Source organism: Sphaeramia orbicularis, chromosome 20, assembly GCF_902148855.1.
Source record: "Sphaeramia orbicularis chromosome 20, fSphaOr1.1, whole genome shotgun sequence".
NCBI lineage: Eukaryota > Metazoa > Chordata > Actinopteri > Kurtiformes > Apogonidae > Sphaeramia > Sphaeramia orbicularis.
The window spans coordinates 25,932,166-25,945,570 of record NC_043976.1 but is presented as its reverse complement, the minus strand read 5'-3'; the positions used below and the strand labels follow the sequence as shown (position 1 = coordinate 25,945,570).

General features: G+C 37.7%; 1 protein-coding gene across 1 annotated transcript in view; it reads right to left on the bottom strand.

Moving 5' to 3' along the window:
- Positions 1 to 7,815: 7,815 nt before the first annotated feature.
- LOC115411628 (gamma-aminobutyric acid receptor subunit rho-3) overlaps positions 7,816 to 13,405 on the bottom strand; it is a 47,090-nt gene continuing 41,500 nt past the window's right edge. Inside the window, exons 7-10 of the mRNA XM_030123825.1 lie at positions 12,582 to 12,734; positions 11,856 to 11,917; positions 10,133 to 10,264; positions 7,816 to 9,240 (exon numbers count right to left, since the gene is read on the bottom strand). Of these exons, the coding sequence (XP_029979685.1) occupies positions 8,938 to 9,240; positions 10,133 to 10,264; positions 11,856 to 11,917; positions 12,582 to 12,734 (650 nt within the window). The 3' untranslated portion in view covers positions 7,816 to 8,937. The remainder of the gene's footprint in view (positions 9,241 to 10,132; positions 10,265 to 11,855; positions 11,918 to 12,581; positions 12,735 to 13,405) is intronic.

Below are 13,405 nucleotides of genomic sequence, written 5' to 3'. Positions count from 1 at the left end.
TGAAGTCATTGGAAATTGTGTATGCGTCAGATGGGGTGATTCTATGTGAAATACTGCGATTTTCTAAACAGATATCACTCTGTGAAGGCAAATCCTCCTGCTGACAATTTACCTCATTAGGATGAGGTAAACTGTCAGGACTGTCACGGTCCAGCTCTTTGGATTCAACGTCAGGCTGAGGATTGTGGGAGTGATGCTCCACTGTGTCTACAGATTCAAGCTGTATCTCATGCACATGATAGTTAAAATTTTGCTCCAAATCCCTTTCCTGTTGGTCTGTCGTTTCTGCAAATTCTGGCTCAACAGATGTCTCTTGTGTTTTATCTTGTTCTTCTTCTTCACACTTGATTAACACTTCTGGTGAATTTACCATCACTTGGACTTGGTTGCACCCACTCTGAACAGGTTCAGCTTTAGTCTTCTCACCCTTCTCAAATGATGTGCAGGGAGATGAAGAACAATGAAGTATGAATGGAGTACTCACAGAATGGTCTGTTTCAGTGGGACATGGGCCCATAAAAGGACTGCTGCTAGTGCTGTCACAGTGCTCAGACATCAGGTCACATTTTTCATCACTTATCTGTTTTTGAGCAGTGTTTTCACTGGTATCAGGCAAACTGACAACTTCACCTCCATCATGCTGTTTGCTGTTTAGAACAACGTCTGGTTTTGTCATTGTTTCGACTGTCTGTCTGTCGTCCTGGACATGGTGAAAAAGGACATCCTGAAAAACCTCATCTTTTTCATCACAGTCATTACACCTGGTGTCTTGGACATCAGGAGTTTCAGCCTCTTGCAGAGAAGGCTGAATGTTGCTTAAATCAACATTTAGTTCATTGGAAATAAAGTCTATTTTATCAGATTTGATGGAGTCACCTTGGTGAGATGTAGCTGTAGAAACATCTGAGAGTGGTATCAGGTTTGTGTGGTCAGGGGAAGCGGTCAGCTCACTGGATAGTGATGACACAGCTGAGATGACTGAGACTGACGACACCTCTGTCAGAGTTGTGCCTGCTATGCTGCTGTGGCCAGCATCAGCCTCCTCACCCTGGCTTTTGCACATGCTTACAGAAATAGCCTCACTCTGTAGAAATGATTTCTCCATCTTTGTTTGTCCTCCGAGCAGAGGAGCAATGTCTTCCTCCTGTTTGTGGAACACTCTAAGGTGTGAAGAACCAGAATTGTCAGCTCCTGGTGCTTCAGAGACAGGTTGTGAACTTTGAACCTCATGGCAATCCAAAAATGAGGTGAAGCTATTGGGAATCATATATGTGGCAGCTGTAAGTGGAACATCTTTGTGTGAAAAACTGTGACTTTCTGCGGAGATAGTACTATGTAAAACAGACTGAGGTAAACTGTCAGCACTGTCATAGTCCAGGTTTTGGGATTCAGAGGATGGCTGAGGATTGTGGGAGCAATCTTCTGCAGTGTTTTCAGATTCAAGCTGCATCTCAGGAACGTGATGCACTCTTTGCTGCAGGTCTTCTTCTTGCTGGTTGTCTGGGCCATTACTGGCACCCTCTGCTGTTGTGTCCATATTCTGTTCCATTGCAACCGTTTCATCCTTACCTCCTTCCTCCTTCGCTGTCTCATCTTCATTTTCTTCCACACATACTTTTCTGTGTGGATGAAAAGTGCCTGTGTGAGACAGAGTTAACATGTCCTCAGTGGGTCCATGTGCATCTTCTCCAGCTGACTGCTGAGGCTCCACATTGTGTGAGTGGCTGCTGGACAAGGGCAGGAGGTCACTGACGGTCTCTGTAATCAGTGGAGGTTCTACAGGTTTAATTGCTGTGAGTGTCTGGGAAAGGACAGTGGAGCACTTTTCTACAGTTTGTGATGTATTGGGCATTTCAGGTTCCCTAGCATCCGGCTGCTCACAGGCTGCAGATTCTTGTGTGTGTGATTGGTTGCCAACTGTAGCAGCTGTTTGTACTTCAGCTGTGTCCTCTGTTTGCGCTGTCTTTGCTGTCTGGGGCTCGTGGTGGTCATGTTCGAGGTCATCTGCGTCTATTGAGCATATACTGTAGAAGCTTTGGGTCCTTTTTTCAAAATCCTGACCAAGTGTTGTCATGACTACACAGGCTTCCTCACCGCCATTTTCCTCGTGCTGAGATGTGGGTGACTCCTGTTGTGGAACTGACTCCTTGCTGAGCCTTGAGTTGTCAGGGCAGTTCACAGAGGTCAGCCTGGAGGGAGATGACCATGGTTTGTTCTGTGGTTGCTGCCCCTCTGGACGCTCACTGAACCATAAAGCCCTTAGAGTGGCGTTCTCCAAAATCTTCTGTCTGACTGGACTCTGGCTGGACACCTCCATATAGGGAGCCGGTTCGCAGCTGGGACTGGCAGTGTGTGTCACGCCTGCTGCTGCGTTGGTGTTTGTATGTATGTTGTAGATAATAATAGCTGGCTCCTCCTCGTGAGAGCTTGCTGGTTTAAGATCCGTTTCGCTCCGCGTGGTGCTGTCCACGCTGTCAGATGCCTTTTCACAAACTTTGTTCGGGTAAACTTGCCCTGTGTGTCTTCCCTCATCCTTCGGTCCATCCGGCACATGTGTTTCCTCTTCCTCCAAGTACACATGCTGAGCGAGAGCTGAAGCATGTTGTCTGACCTGCTCTGTCATGTCATTAAGCCCATCGTGGCGTGGAGGCTGTAACAGACTGCTCCTCTCATTCTGCGGGCCGGGGTTGAGCTCCTTACTAAAGCAACACCCCATCTTCTGTGGCCTAGAGTGGGAATAAAACACAAGACTGCTTTGACCCACACAAAGAGAGCCTACACAACATGAAAGTAAACCATGAGCAGCTCTTCACGGTGTTCCAGCCACATGCGGAAAGAAAAAAGACCCTCGACTCCCCCTGCTTCATCCCCTCCTTTTCCCGCCCCCCTTTTTCCCCTCCCCTGCCCAGAATAGCAGACATGAAGGAACTCACATGTCCCTGCCACTCATCCTAGTGCTGCACTCACTTCATGTGTGAGTATATGAATGTATATGTGAAGCCGAGTTAGGCTACAGTTTAAGAGGGGTCAGCACATGGCCCAGCGATCACCAATCATAGAGCAGCAATGTGGCCATGTCCACTCCTCCACCTTCTTTTTTTTTATTCGATCATGCCATTTTCTCTCCCTAACACAGATACCTCTCTCTTTCACTTACATCATTTTTGGTCCACACTGTTTAGCCCCCCTCCCAACATACCACTGCCCCCCACCCCCCACCCTAGACATGCCTGAGTGGCATTTGGGACCCCAACAATTTGAACAAGGCTGAAGACCACAAACACTCAAACATGCCTACTGATGGTTTGTTTTGATAATATTTTAATACGAATATAACTTTTTAAAAAAAACTTCTAATCACATAACACAGAGCATTACTTCAATATTCCAATATTTTTGCACACTTTTTTTTTAATCCAATATGACAATAATATACGTAATGTGGATATTCTGAGTACAGTCTTATTCTGTATACAGCATTTTCCATTTAAGATGTAGTTATATTATTATTTGAGTTTTAGGAGTATTTGAACATGTATACAATACATTCAGAATGTGACAATGTTTGCGACAGAGTACAAATCACAGTTTTTAGAGTTAGTCAAGACTAAGCCTAACATCTAAACTATCAGAAGGAATAAAATTTGTGAAGAAACTGAAATTTTTTTTTACAATGTTAGTTTTGATAATAAATAACTGAAAACTAAACAGTATGCACAGTACACAAGTATGCTGAACAACACATAGTAAAAGAAACAGCTTTGTTTTTTTCAAATGACACATAGAGTATATATGAATGTTATGTTTTGTCTTTGGAGGTACATCATATCAGAGTTTAAGAAAAATCGAATCCAGTTATTATTGTAGTAGTATCATCTTATGAAACAAGGATGAAAACATATATTTTAGTATTCCATCCATGTAAACATAGTAATTGAGACTTCATGTTCCATTACCTGGTGGTAGTGGTAGCAGTAGTAGTATCCAGGAAACAGTACTCCATCCAACTCCCCCTGTAGATAAGCTGGACACAGTGGATTCTGGCCTGACGTCATGTGACACGGGCTGATGGGTAAGCGTGCGGGACAAGTACGGCCGCTGCAAGCGGTCACCATGGAGACCAGGAGGGCGAGCGGTGGAGACAGAGAAATGACTCACAACACCAGCTGGCATGATGGACATACTTAACAGATCTAACTCAAATGGTCTCAGTAAAAACTACAGGACCCATAAAGAGTCATAATTTTGTATTTATGATGAGCAACCAGCCATGAACTAATATGACTTTTCATTATTGATTAATTAATAACTTGTCACTAGAAAAGACTAGAAGAAAAGCAAACAGCAAAAAAGGGAGAAAGAAATCTCAGCTTCAGCTACAACATCACCAACTTGTTTGAGCTAGCTACCTTTCTGCTCAATATATATCAATTTGTTTCTAGACAACAAATTCATTATAATAGATGGGGTTAAATTCAGTTAAAGTGACATTGGTGTCCTCCTTCATCCGTACAAACAGAGGTCAAGAGAATCGAGCAAAAGTTATTGTATTTTGACAAGGAGACTTTTCCAGAAGCCAAAGATGTATTTCAGAGGCATGATCATGAAGTTCACATTCCTTAAATTTTAGAGGCATATAAAATGCATATGATGCATATAAAATTCCTACCTATCTTGATGACACAAGTTTAACATTAACAAACTATTTAACTCAAGGTGACGCATATTTGTCAGAAAACGACCATGTTTATGTATTTATCATCAATGGATCAAACCTCATAAAAAGTAGGTGTTTAATAGTTTAATTTACTTAGATTGTTTCTGGGCTTGGCCAAGCGAGTAAAGGAGTGAGAAAGCACTGTGCAGCAAAACTAATCATTCCATATCTATTTTTTAAAATTAATTCAGCAGCAACCCTAATAGCTCAAATTGTGGGTCTAAGCAAGTGCTTTAATATAAGGAATAATAACAAAATATCTAATAAAAACATTAACTTATCATCCTTGACAAAGTAACGGAGTGAGGAAAAATATACAGCAGTTTTTCAAGGTATGGAAAAAATGCCAAAAAGTGCTGTTCCTCAAGGAAAGTGCAAATATTTAGCATACCACACTTTTCTTAATATATATGAGAGTATATTATATCCAAAAATGAAACTGATATCATTTTAGTTTTAGAATACATTAGTTAATTTATGGTAACAGAGTGAGACTCAAAAAAGCAACAGAGTGAGGTGTTTGTTCAGTGTGATGCTCCACAATAATAATCAAAGTTTTTATTTAGATACTGATAACATTATCAGTCTTTGGCAACATATGTTTCATTAATAAATTTAATACACATCTTTCTGCTGTTTTTTTTTTTATTTTTTATAATAAATAGCATTTAAAATCCTTATAGTATTTGATTATTATGAAATATAAGATTAGAGACAGGCATATATTTTGAACATATTTCTTTACACATTACTATTTACATTCTGAATTTATGCTGTATACATTCATTTACAACGTTTACTGTTCTTAATTTACACTGTAATTTCATATATTTTCCTATAGTATATCCAGTTGTAATTCAGGTACAAATTAACTTAAATAAACAGTTTTAGAAACCAGAGATATATGTCTTTCATGCTGAGTAATCAAAAATATTGCCATAGAGAAAAAAGAAATTGACCCGGATGATCACATTTGCTGAACATTATACTGTATTCATGTTATTTAAGCAGGAAATACACTTTTAATTAGTTTGTTAAAAAAAAGTAGGTAGCCTTTATCCGTATTAGAAAAGTCTGTTATCGAAAGCTTGAATATTTAACTTTAGTCACCGTTAAAACCTGTTAGGCCTGCGGGTATTGTACCGGTCACACTAACCTGAACCACTTCTATGACTTTACCTACTTTCATTGTTATCCATCTTAGGCAATTTAGTCTGATATGATGTGAAATACTACACAGCATTTTATAAAGGTAAATGTGAGCACCTGTAAGGTAGCAAGTACAGAAATACAGGGTGGGGAAGCAAAATTCACAATATTTTGAGGCAGGGATTGAAAGACAGTGTATGACCAATTAGTTTATTGAAAGTTATGAGAATTTATTTGCCACGAGAAAATTTACATTATAGAAAATGTTTTTATTCTATGTGTCCTCCTTCTTTCTCAATAACTGCCTTCACACACTTCCTGAAACTTGCGCAAGTGTTCCTCAAATATTCGGGTGACAACTTCTCCCATTCTTCTTTAATAGTATCTTCCAGACTTTCTCGTAATAGTTTTGCTCATAGTCATTCTCTTCTTTACATTATAAACAGTCTTTATGGACACTCCAACTATTTTTGAAATCTCCTTTGGTGTGACGAGTGCATTCAGCAAATCACACACTCTTTGATGTTTGCTTTCCTGATTACTCATAAGGGCAAAAGTTTCTGAAAAGGTATGGATAATAGTGTTAGGTATGATTATGACATCAATATGGGTTTGGTTTCAAAACAACTGACGTAGTGCCTGCTGAGAAAAAACAACTAAATGTTCATTGTAAATTTTGCTTCCCCACCCTGTATTAGTGTTACTTTTTTGACTGTGGTTTTAAAGACATTTTAGTCCATTTGGATTACTAAAAACCATAACCATTTTAAACAGGTTATGTAATCCAAATGGACTAAAATGTCTTAAAAACCACCGTCAAAAAAGTAACACAAATATTTCTGTACTTGCTACCTTTCAGGTGCTCACATTTACCTTTATAAAATGCTGTACAGTATTTCACATCATATCAGATTAAATTAGCTAAAATAGCTAACAATGAAATTAGGTAAAATCATAGAACTGGTTCAGGTTAGTGTGACCGGTACAATACCCACAGGCCTAACAGGTTTTAACGGTGACTAACGTTAACTATTCAAGCTTTCGATAACAGACTTTGCTAAAACGGATAAAGGCAACCTTTTTTTTTTTTTTTTTTTTTTTTTTTTTTAACAAACTAATTAAAAGTGTATTTCCTGCTTAAATAACATTCTGAATACAGTATAATGTTCATAACTGGATTTCCTTTCTGTAGGTGAAGTAGCTAACTAACGTACTGTGTTGGTATTTACCTTGATACGGACTCTGTAATGTTAAGACAACTCCAACTGTCTTTCAGCTTAAACCGTAATATTTAAATGAAGAAAAACTTCAAAACATACTCCTGTAGGTTTAAGTCACCTTAACTGAGCAACTATCGTGTTTTTTTTTTTTTCTTGTAGCTTGTGAACAGCATTTCAGGGTAAAAGCAAATGCTAACGCTATCAGTAATCACTGTTAGCTAATTAACGGTAGTTCGCTCCAGAAATCACACAACAGCGATATCGTTCACAGCTAACACCACTATCTATTAACATATTTCACTTCTTATGTTCATTTTTAACACATCCAGAAACTCACCTGTCACTTTTTTTTTTGTCTGTCCTGCTGAACTCGGGTGGATTTTCTGCCTTTTTCTCAGTGTTTGTTGGAAGTGTGTGACTTCACCTGTGCGTCCAAAAACCACCCGTTTACGTTACTTTGCAAGTACAGTAGTTGCACTCGGAGCAAAAAACTTAAGGAAATAAATGCTAAATGAAATAAATAAATAAAATTATTCTTAAGAAGCCTACATAACCTAAAAAAATCTGAATTTGAAAATACTTTAATAATTAACAAACTAATGTTGCTCTGATCGTAATAGATCATCTTTTCCTTATATATTTTCCAAATTACATTTTAAATACTTGAAATGGGTTTTGTTTTTGTTCACTTAATTTCAATTCTTTCTTTTTTTAAAATTTGCATTATTCTTTAGGTTAATATTTTACTTATTCTGCTTCCTGGTGCATTGGATCTTTATTTCTTGATTGTGATGTAATTAGAATGACGCCTATAACACATTGTATTTCCACATTGAATGAATGAATGAATTTCAATAAAGGTAGAACATGAACAGTTAGTAAGAGCTGAAAATACGTGTTGCATGTTACATAAGGATTGTAATAATTAAGAAAAAATAATCACAACATGTATAAGGAAGATATGTTTTTGATTTGTTGCAAAGTAATAATACTTCAAGTAGGCCTTTTTGACATTAGTGAGGTCTGCTTTTCCCTTGTCATGTTGAATGCAGAATTTGGTTGCAAAAGACATTACCTTTGGAGGACATTCCAGGCAGATGACCTGCTTACTGGTATTCCATGTGGAAAACAGGAGGCCTTGTTTTGTATTATTTATTATATTTTCATAATTTGAGTGTTTATTTCAGGTTTGTGTTTTAATAACGTCCCTGTCTACTGCTCAAATACAGGAATATCTTTTTTTTCTTCTCTGTTGTGAAGGTGTTTACAGTTTGGTCACTGTTACATGTTATCTATAAAAATGCTGAAATGAATTGAATTGAAGTGTTTTTATTGTTACATTAAGTTCCTGCAGGATCCAAAAATGCCCCAAACTCACACATATAGTCACATTTTACACCTTTGTGAACATGATGAAAATATAATGAAACAATAAAATCAATGGTTAGCTTCACTTACATCAATCATTCATTAAAGGGAAAGATTTTTAAAAGCACATTTTCGCATCTTACTCTTTCCCTGTTGCTATGGGAACTGATAAAAGAACAACAACCTTCACATGCTTTCACAGTATCGTGATGCAGTCACATTTACGAAAGACAGAAAGAAAGAAAGAAAGAAAGAAATCAGGTTCTGTCACTTTCAAGTGATATCTGAGGTTTGAATCCAGCCCCCTGAGACAGACAGAAAGGTACAATTACTCCGTTGCAGAGTAAAGTGCTCTTTTATCTTCATCTCTCCTGCAAAGAGGATGATTAGTGAAGTAAGTGTAGAGGCCTCTTGGATCAAGAGTTAATTCTCTCTGGACTCCTTGAAGCTGCTCCATGTTTCAAGAGCCTTTGTCGATCTGAATCAGGAGTACAGGCTCCAGTAGATGGTGTTGAAGAGCAAGTAGGACAGCGGGAATGCCAGACGAGAGTACGAGTCGATCATGTAGCTGTTGCTGACCAGCAGGTCCACGTTCTCTCGGACCGACCGCTGCCGGCGCAAGCGGGTTCCCTCCCTGGGCCGGATGTCTTGGTTTTGGGTCGGGTTGGTGAGCGGGTCAGGGGTCAGCGACGGTGCCATCCGAGGGAATGGGGTCAGCTCAATGTCATTGTCATGGAAACAGCCATCGAACGCCATAGCCTGGCTGGCGTTGTAGGTAGACGGGAGCTGAAAATCAGAATGTGCAGAACTGTTTACACTGTATTCTACAGACTGTATGATATGTTTATGTCCTCAGTTACTTGTCCTTGTGTTACGTATTCCACCTAAGGGTAGTTTAGCATTGTTTTACTGCATAACGACTCACTGTAGCAATTACTCATTAAGCAGTAATTCTCAACAGGTTTTGTGACCCACATCTTCCTGCTTTGACCCATATGAATGAGGCAACACCAGATATCCTGGTCTGGATCAGGGTTACTGTGCTTGAAATACTGGACAATATTTCTGCGGTTTATTTTCTAATACCTTAGTTAACATAAGACACTGCAATAAAACATGTCATTCACTTGGATTTATCAGAAAACTAGATTGTTTTCCTTTCTGTCACCAGCAGGGGGCAGCCATCTTGAAACTGTTGTCTTGTTCACCAGTAGGAGTCACTGAAGTAAGCACATGATTATTGAGATCCCTGTAGGTCATAAACTCATATTGTTAGTCATTATAACCTTCTCATAATAATACAGCAATACTACATTAAATATGATCATTGTTAATATGGTTCACATTATCTAGATTCATGGCAGCCACTCCAAAAATGTATCCAGCAACATGTGTCAAATTTGAAAAGAATCGGATGAAAAGTGTCTGATAAAATAAGTTGGAAAAAATTTTGGGACCGAAGACCAGATGGAATTCCTTGTATATCTATTTTTTCCTTTTTTGTCTTCTTATAAAACATAAGACTGCATACTAGTGATGTTTTATCTTCCTATTTGTTTTCTCATTTTAAGATCCACAGGTTTTGGTGTTAGATATGCTTTTTGTCAATTGGCCACTAGAGGGAGACACTGTGCAAACTATGAGCTTTTCCCTCCCTGTTTCCTCAGTTTAGACCCACCTTCCCCCTCTTCATCTTCCTCATCTCCTCCAGAGTGGTGCAGTAGTTCACAGCAGCGTATTCGATAACAGACAAGAAGACAAACAGGAAACTGGTCCACAGGTAAATGTCCACTGCTTTCACATATGACACCTGGACAAAAGACACACACCAGTAACAGTCACATGGCATCTTTTTTTCATTTCTGAATTTTTTCAGTTAAAACCAATAAGCTTGAGAAAACATGCAATATAGAAAGAAAATAAAAAATACATAAAACCCTACAATTATTGCGCGACAGTTATATTACCATGAATCACTCAAGATGCAGTTTACATGCTGAAGATTCACTACGACTTCACTACTTATTACATGTTGTGTATTTGATTAGATTTAAAACAATTATCCTTTCTTTTGCACATTTAGCCTATTTGCTGGTCGAGAACCATTGCAGTTGGCGGGTGATGATAAATTAAAGTGTTTTGAGTGTTACAATGTAGCATGAATATTCATGAAAGAGCAAACTTGAATCTTTCAGATGAGCGATGTCTCAAAGATGAGGAGTTGGATGACATAAATGACAGCTACAGTAAACATTTTTCCCCAGATGTCTACAAGCGGTAGCTTATTAATAGTGGAATTTCATATCAGATCCAAGTAATTGTCAGTAAATTTGAGCAAAAAACACACTATGCATAGAGGTTTTGTGTGTAAATCACTGGTTACACTAGTCCTGTGCAAATAGGGCTTATGTTGTCTGTATTAAAGAAAAAAAAAAGATAACGTGACACTGATTTTTTTTCTGTTTAAACACATGGCACAAAAAAAGATGCTAAATTCAACACGGTGTTACATTTCATCTCATGATGCAACGTTCAAGATATCAAAGATGTCAAACACTGATATCCTATTAAATATAGTTTGGTTAAGGGTACCAAATTCATCATTTGTGCATATATTAATGCTGACAAACTATGTGATGTTAAAGTGATATAATTGTTTTTACGGTAAATGCAATATGCATTTAAACTATAGGAGATATTTATATGTAATTAATATTTAATGCCTCATAACTTTTATTCAAGAAATACTGCTACTGCAATTGTGATACTACATGAAAAATAAATACCACATTATAAAAATCAGTTGTGCTTCGATTTAGAGGTATACCACAGCAACTTGCTCTGAAGCACCGTTTCTTTAGTATTTTCAGCATGAAATAATTTGGCTTTTACATAAAGACCTTTTGTACCTTTGAACACCTGCTGAAAATTTGATGCGTCTTTCATGAATACTTCAGAAATAACCTCTTGATCTCAATCATTTTTACAGTAAAATCAGCTTCATGCCCCATTTTCAGACCCTATTCTCAAAAACAAAGGAAGATATAAGGTTGAAATTTCATATGGTGTTTACTAGGAATAATAATGTCATTTTCTTAAAGTATGAAGCTTATTACTCGCAGTCAACCATGAACATTTTCTGAAGTCTGGTGGTTTGAGGTGGTTACCCTTATGTGGTCTGAAGCAGCTGTGCAACCTTTCTTCATGTATGTTCTTTGAAATTCTTACACCTGCATAGAACTATTTTTATTTAACTATCAATCAGATGTATTAAATTTCAAAGGTAACCTGAACATTACTGTTAACAAACATAGTGAAAAGTTGTGACCTGACACTGAACCAGAATAACAACAGAAATGTTGACCCGGTGACACCTGAGCTTAAACAAACCCAGCTCTTACCTGAGGCATTGAGGAGGACACTCCTGTGATGATGGTGGACATTGTGAGCACTGTGGTTATACCTGCACAGGACAACAATGACAGGTGTGTCTATGTCACAGAACAGTCTGTTAATACCGTAACCACTGTCCAACTTAACACAATCACTACTTTCTATTTTCTATATATTCTTCAGTTTGATTTTTACCAATGGAGCAGATATAAAACAATTGAATTAGAAAAACAAATTGTAATGCTTTTTTTCAGCTGTTACTTCTATAAAATCTTCTTATGGTATTAAAAATTTGTGACCAACTTGACACAACTGCAGGTATTTAAAGCCACGTTATTTTGTTATCCTAATTTTTTTCATTATTATTTATAATGGCCTAATTTAGCTTTTTAAACAACATTCAAGTATTGTAGATGAGAAAAACAATCAGACAGGATAAAAAGCTTCGAATGAAAAGAGCAGCATGCACGATTCAAAAAATACAATGCACACAACGTAAAACCACATTACATAACAAATTAAACTCTGACTCACAGAAAATTTTCTATCGTGGTATAAAACTATTAAAAATGATACTGCTGATTGAATTTACACCTGCATGTCTCAGTATAAAAGATGAAATACTGACCATTAACACTCACCACCCAAAATGTATGCAAGTGAGTTTCTGATCACAGAGAGCTTGAGTTCCTGCCTAGTGTTAAAATGTGGATATATCATATACTGCATCTTACCAAGAGAAACACGGGCTGGAACGGCCCTGCGGTCAATCCAGAATGAGACCCAGGAGAGAACAACCATCAGCATGGTGGGAAAGTATGTCTGGAGCATGAAGAAGAAGATGTGCCTCCTCAGGATGAAGTTAATGAACAGACGATTGTACCAACCTGGTTAAAACAGAAAGACACAGTGTGTTATTATGAAGACCTTTAGTGGCGTACTGAGGGTATAAATACTGTATATGATGATATGACGATAAAAGCTGTGAAGTACACTGGGTATGTACTAAAATACATGTGATAGTTAATCAGTAGTAATAAGTATATTTACCCCTCGAGTACTGCTCAAGTTCAAGGTGTTTAAAGTGTACATAAAAATATACACTTCAGAAATATCTAAATATATACTCCTAGGCACTTTAGTAGTAGCAGAAAAAATTATAGTAGTAGTAGTAGAAGTAGTATTCATAGTAGCAGCAGCGACAGCAGTAGTAGTAGTAATTATAGTAGCAGTAAAAGTAATAATAGTGGTAGTAGTTGTAGTAGTAGAAGCAGTAGCAGTATTCATAGTAGCAGCAGCAGCAGCAGTAGTAGTAGTAGTAGCAGTAATTATAGTAGCAGTAAAAGTAATAATAGTGGTAGTAGTAGTAGTAGAAGCAGTAGCAGAATTCATAGTAGCAGCAGCAGCAGTAGTACTAGTAATTATACTATCAGTAAACATAATAATAGTGGCAGTAGTAGTAGTAGAAATAGTAGAAGTATTCAGGATAGCAGCAGCAGCAGCAGTAGTAGTAGTAGTAGTAAGTATAGTAGCAATAAAAGTAATACTAGTGGCAGTA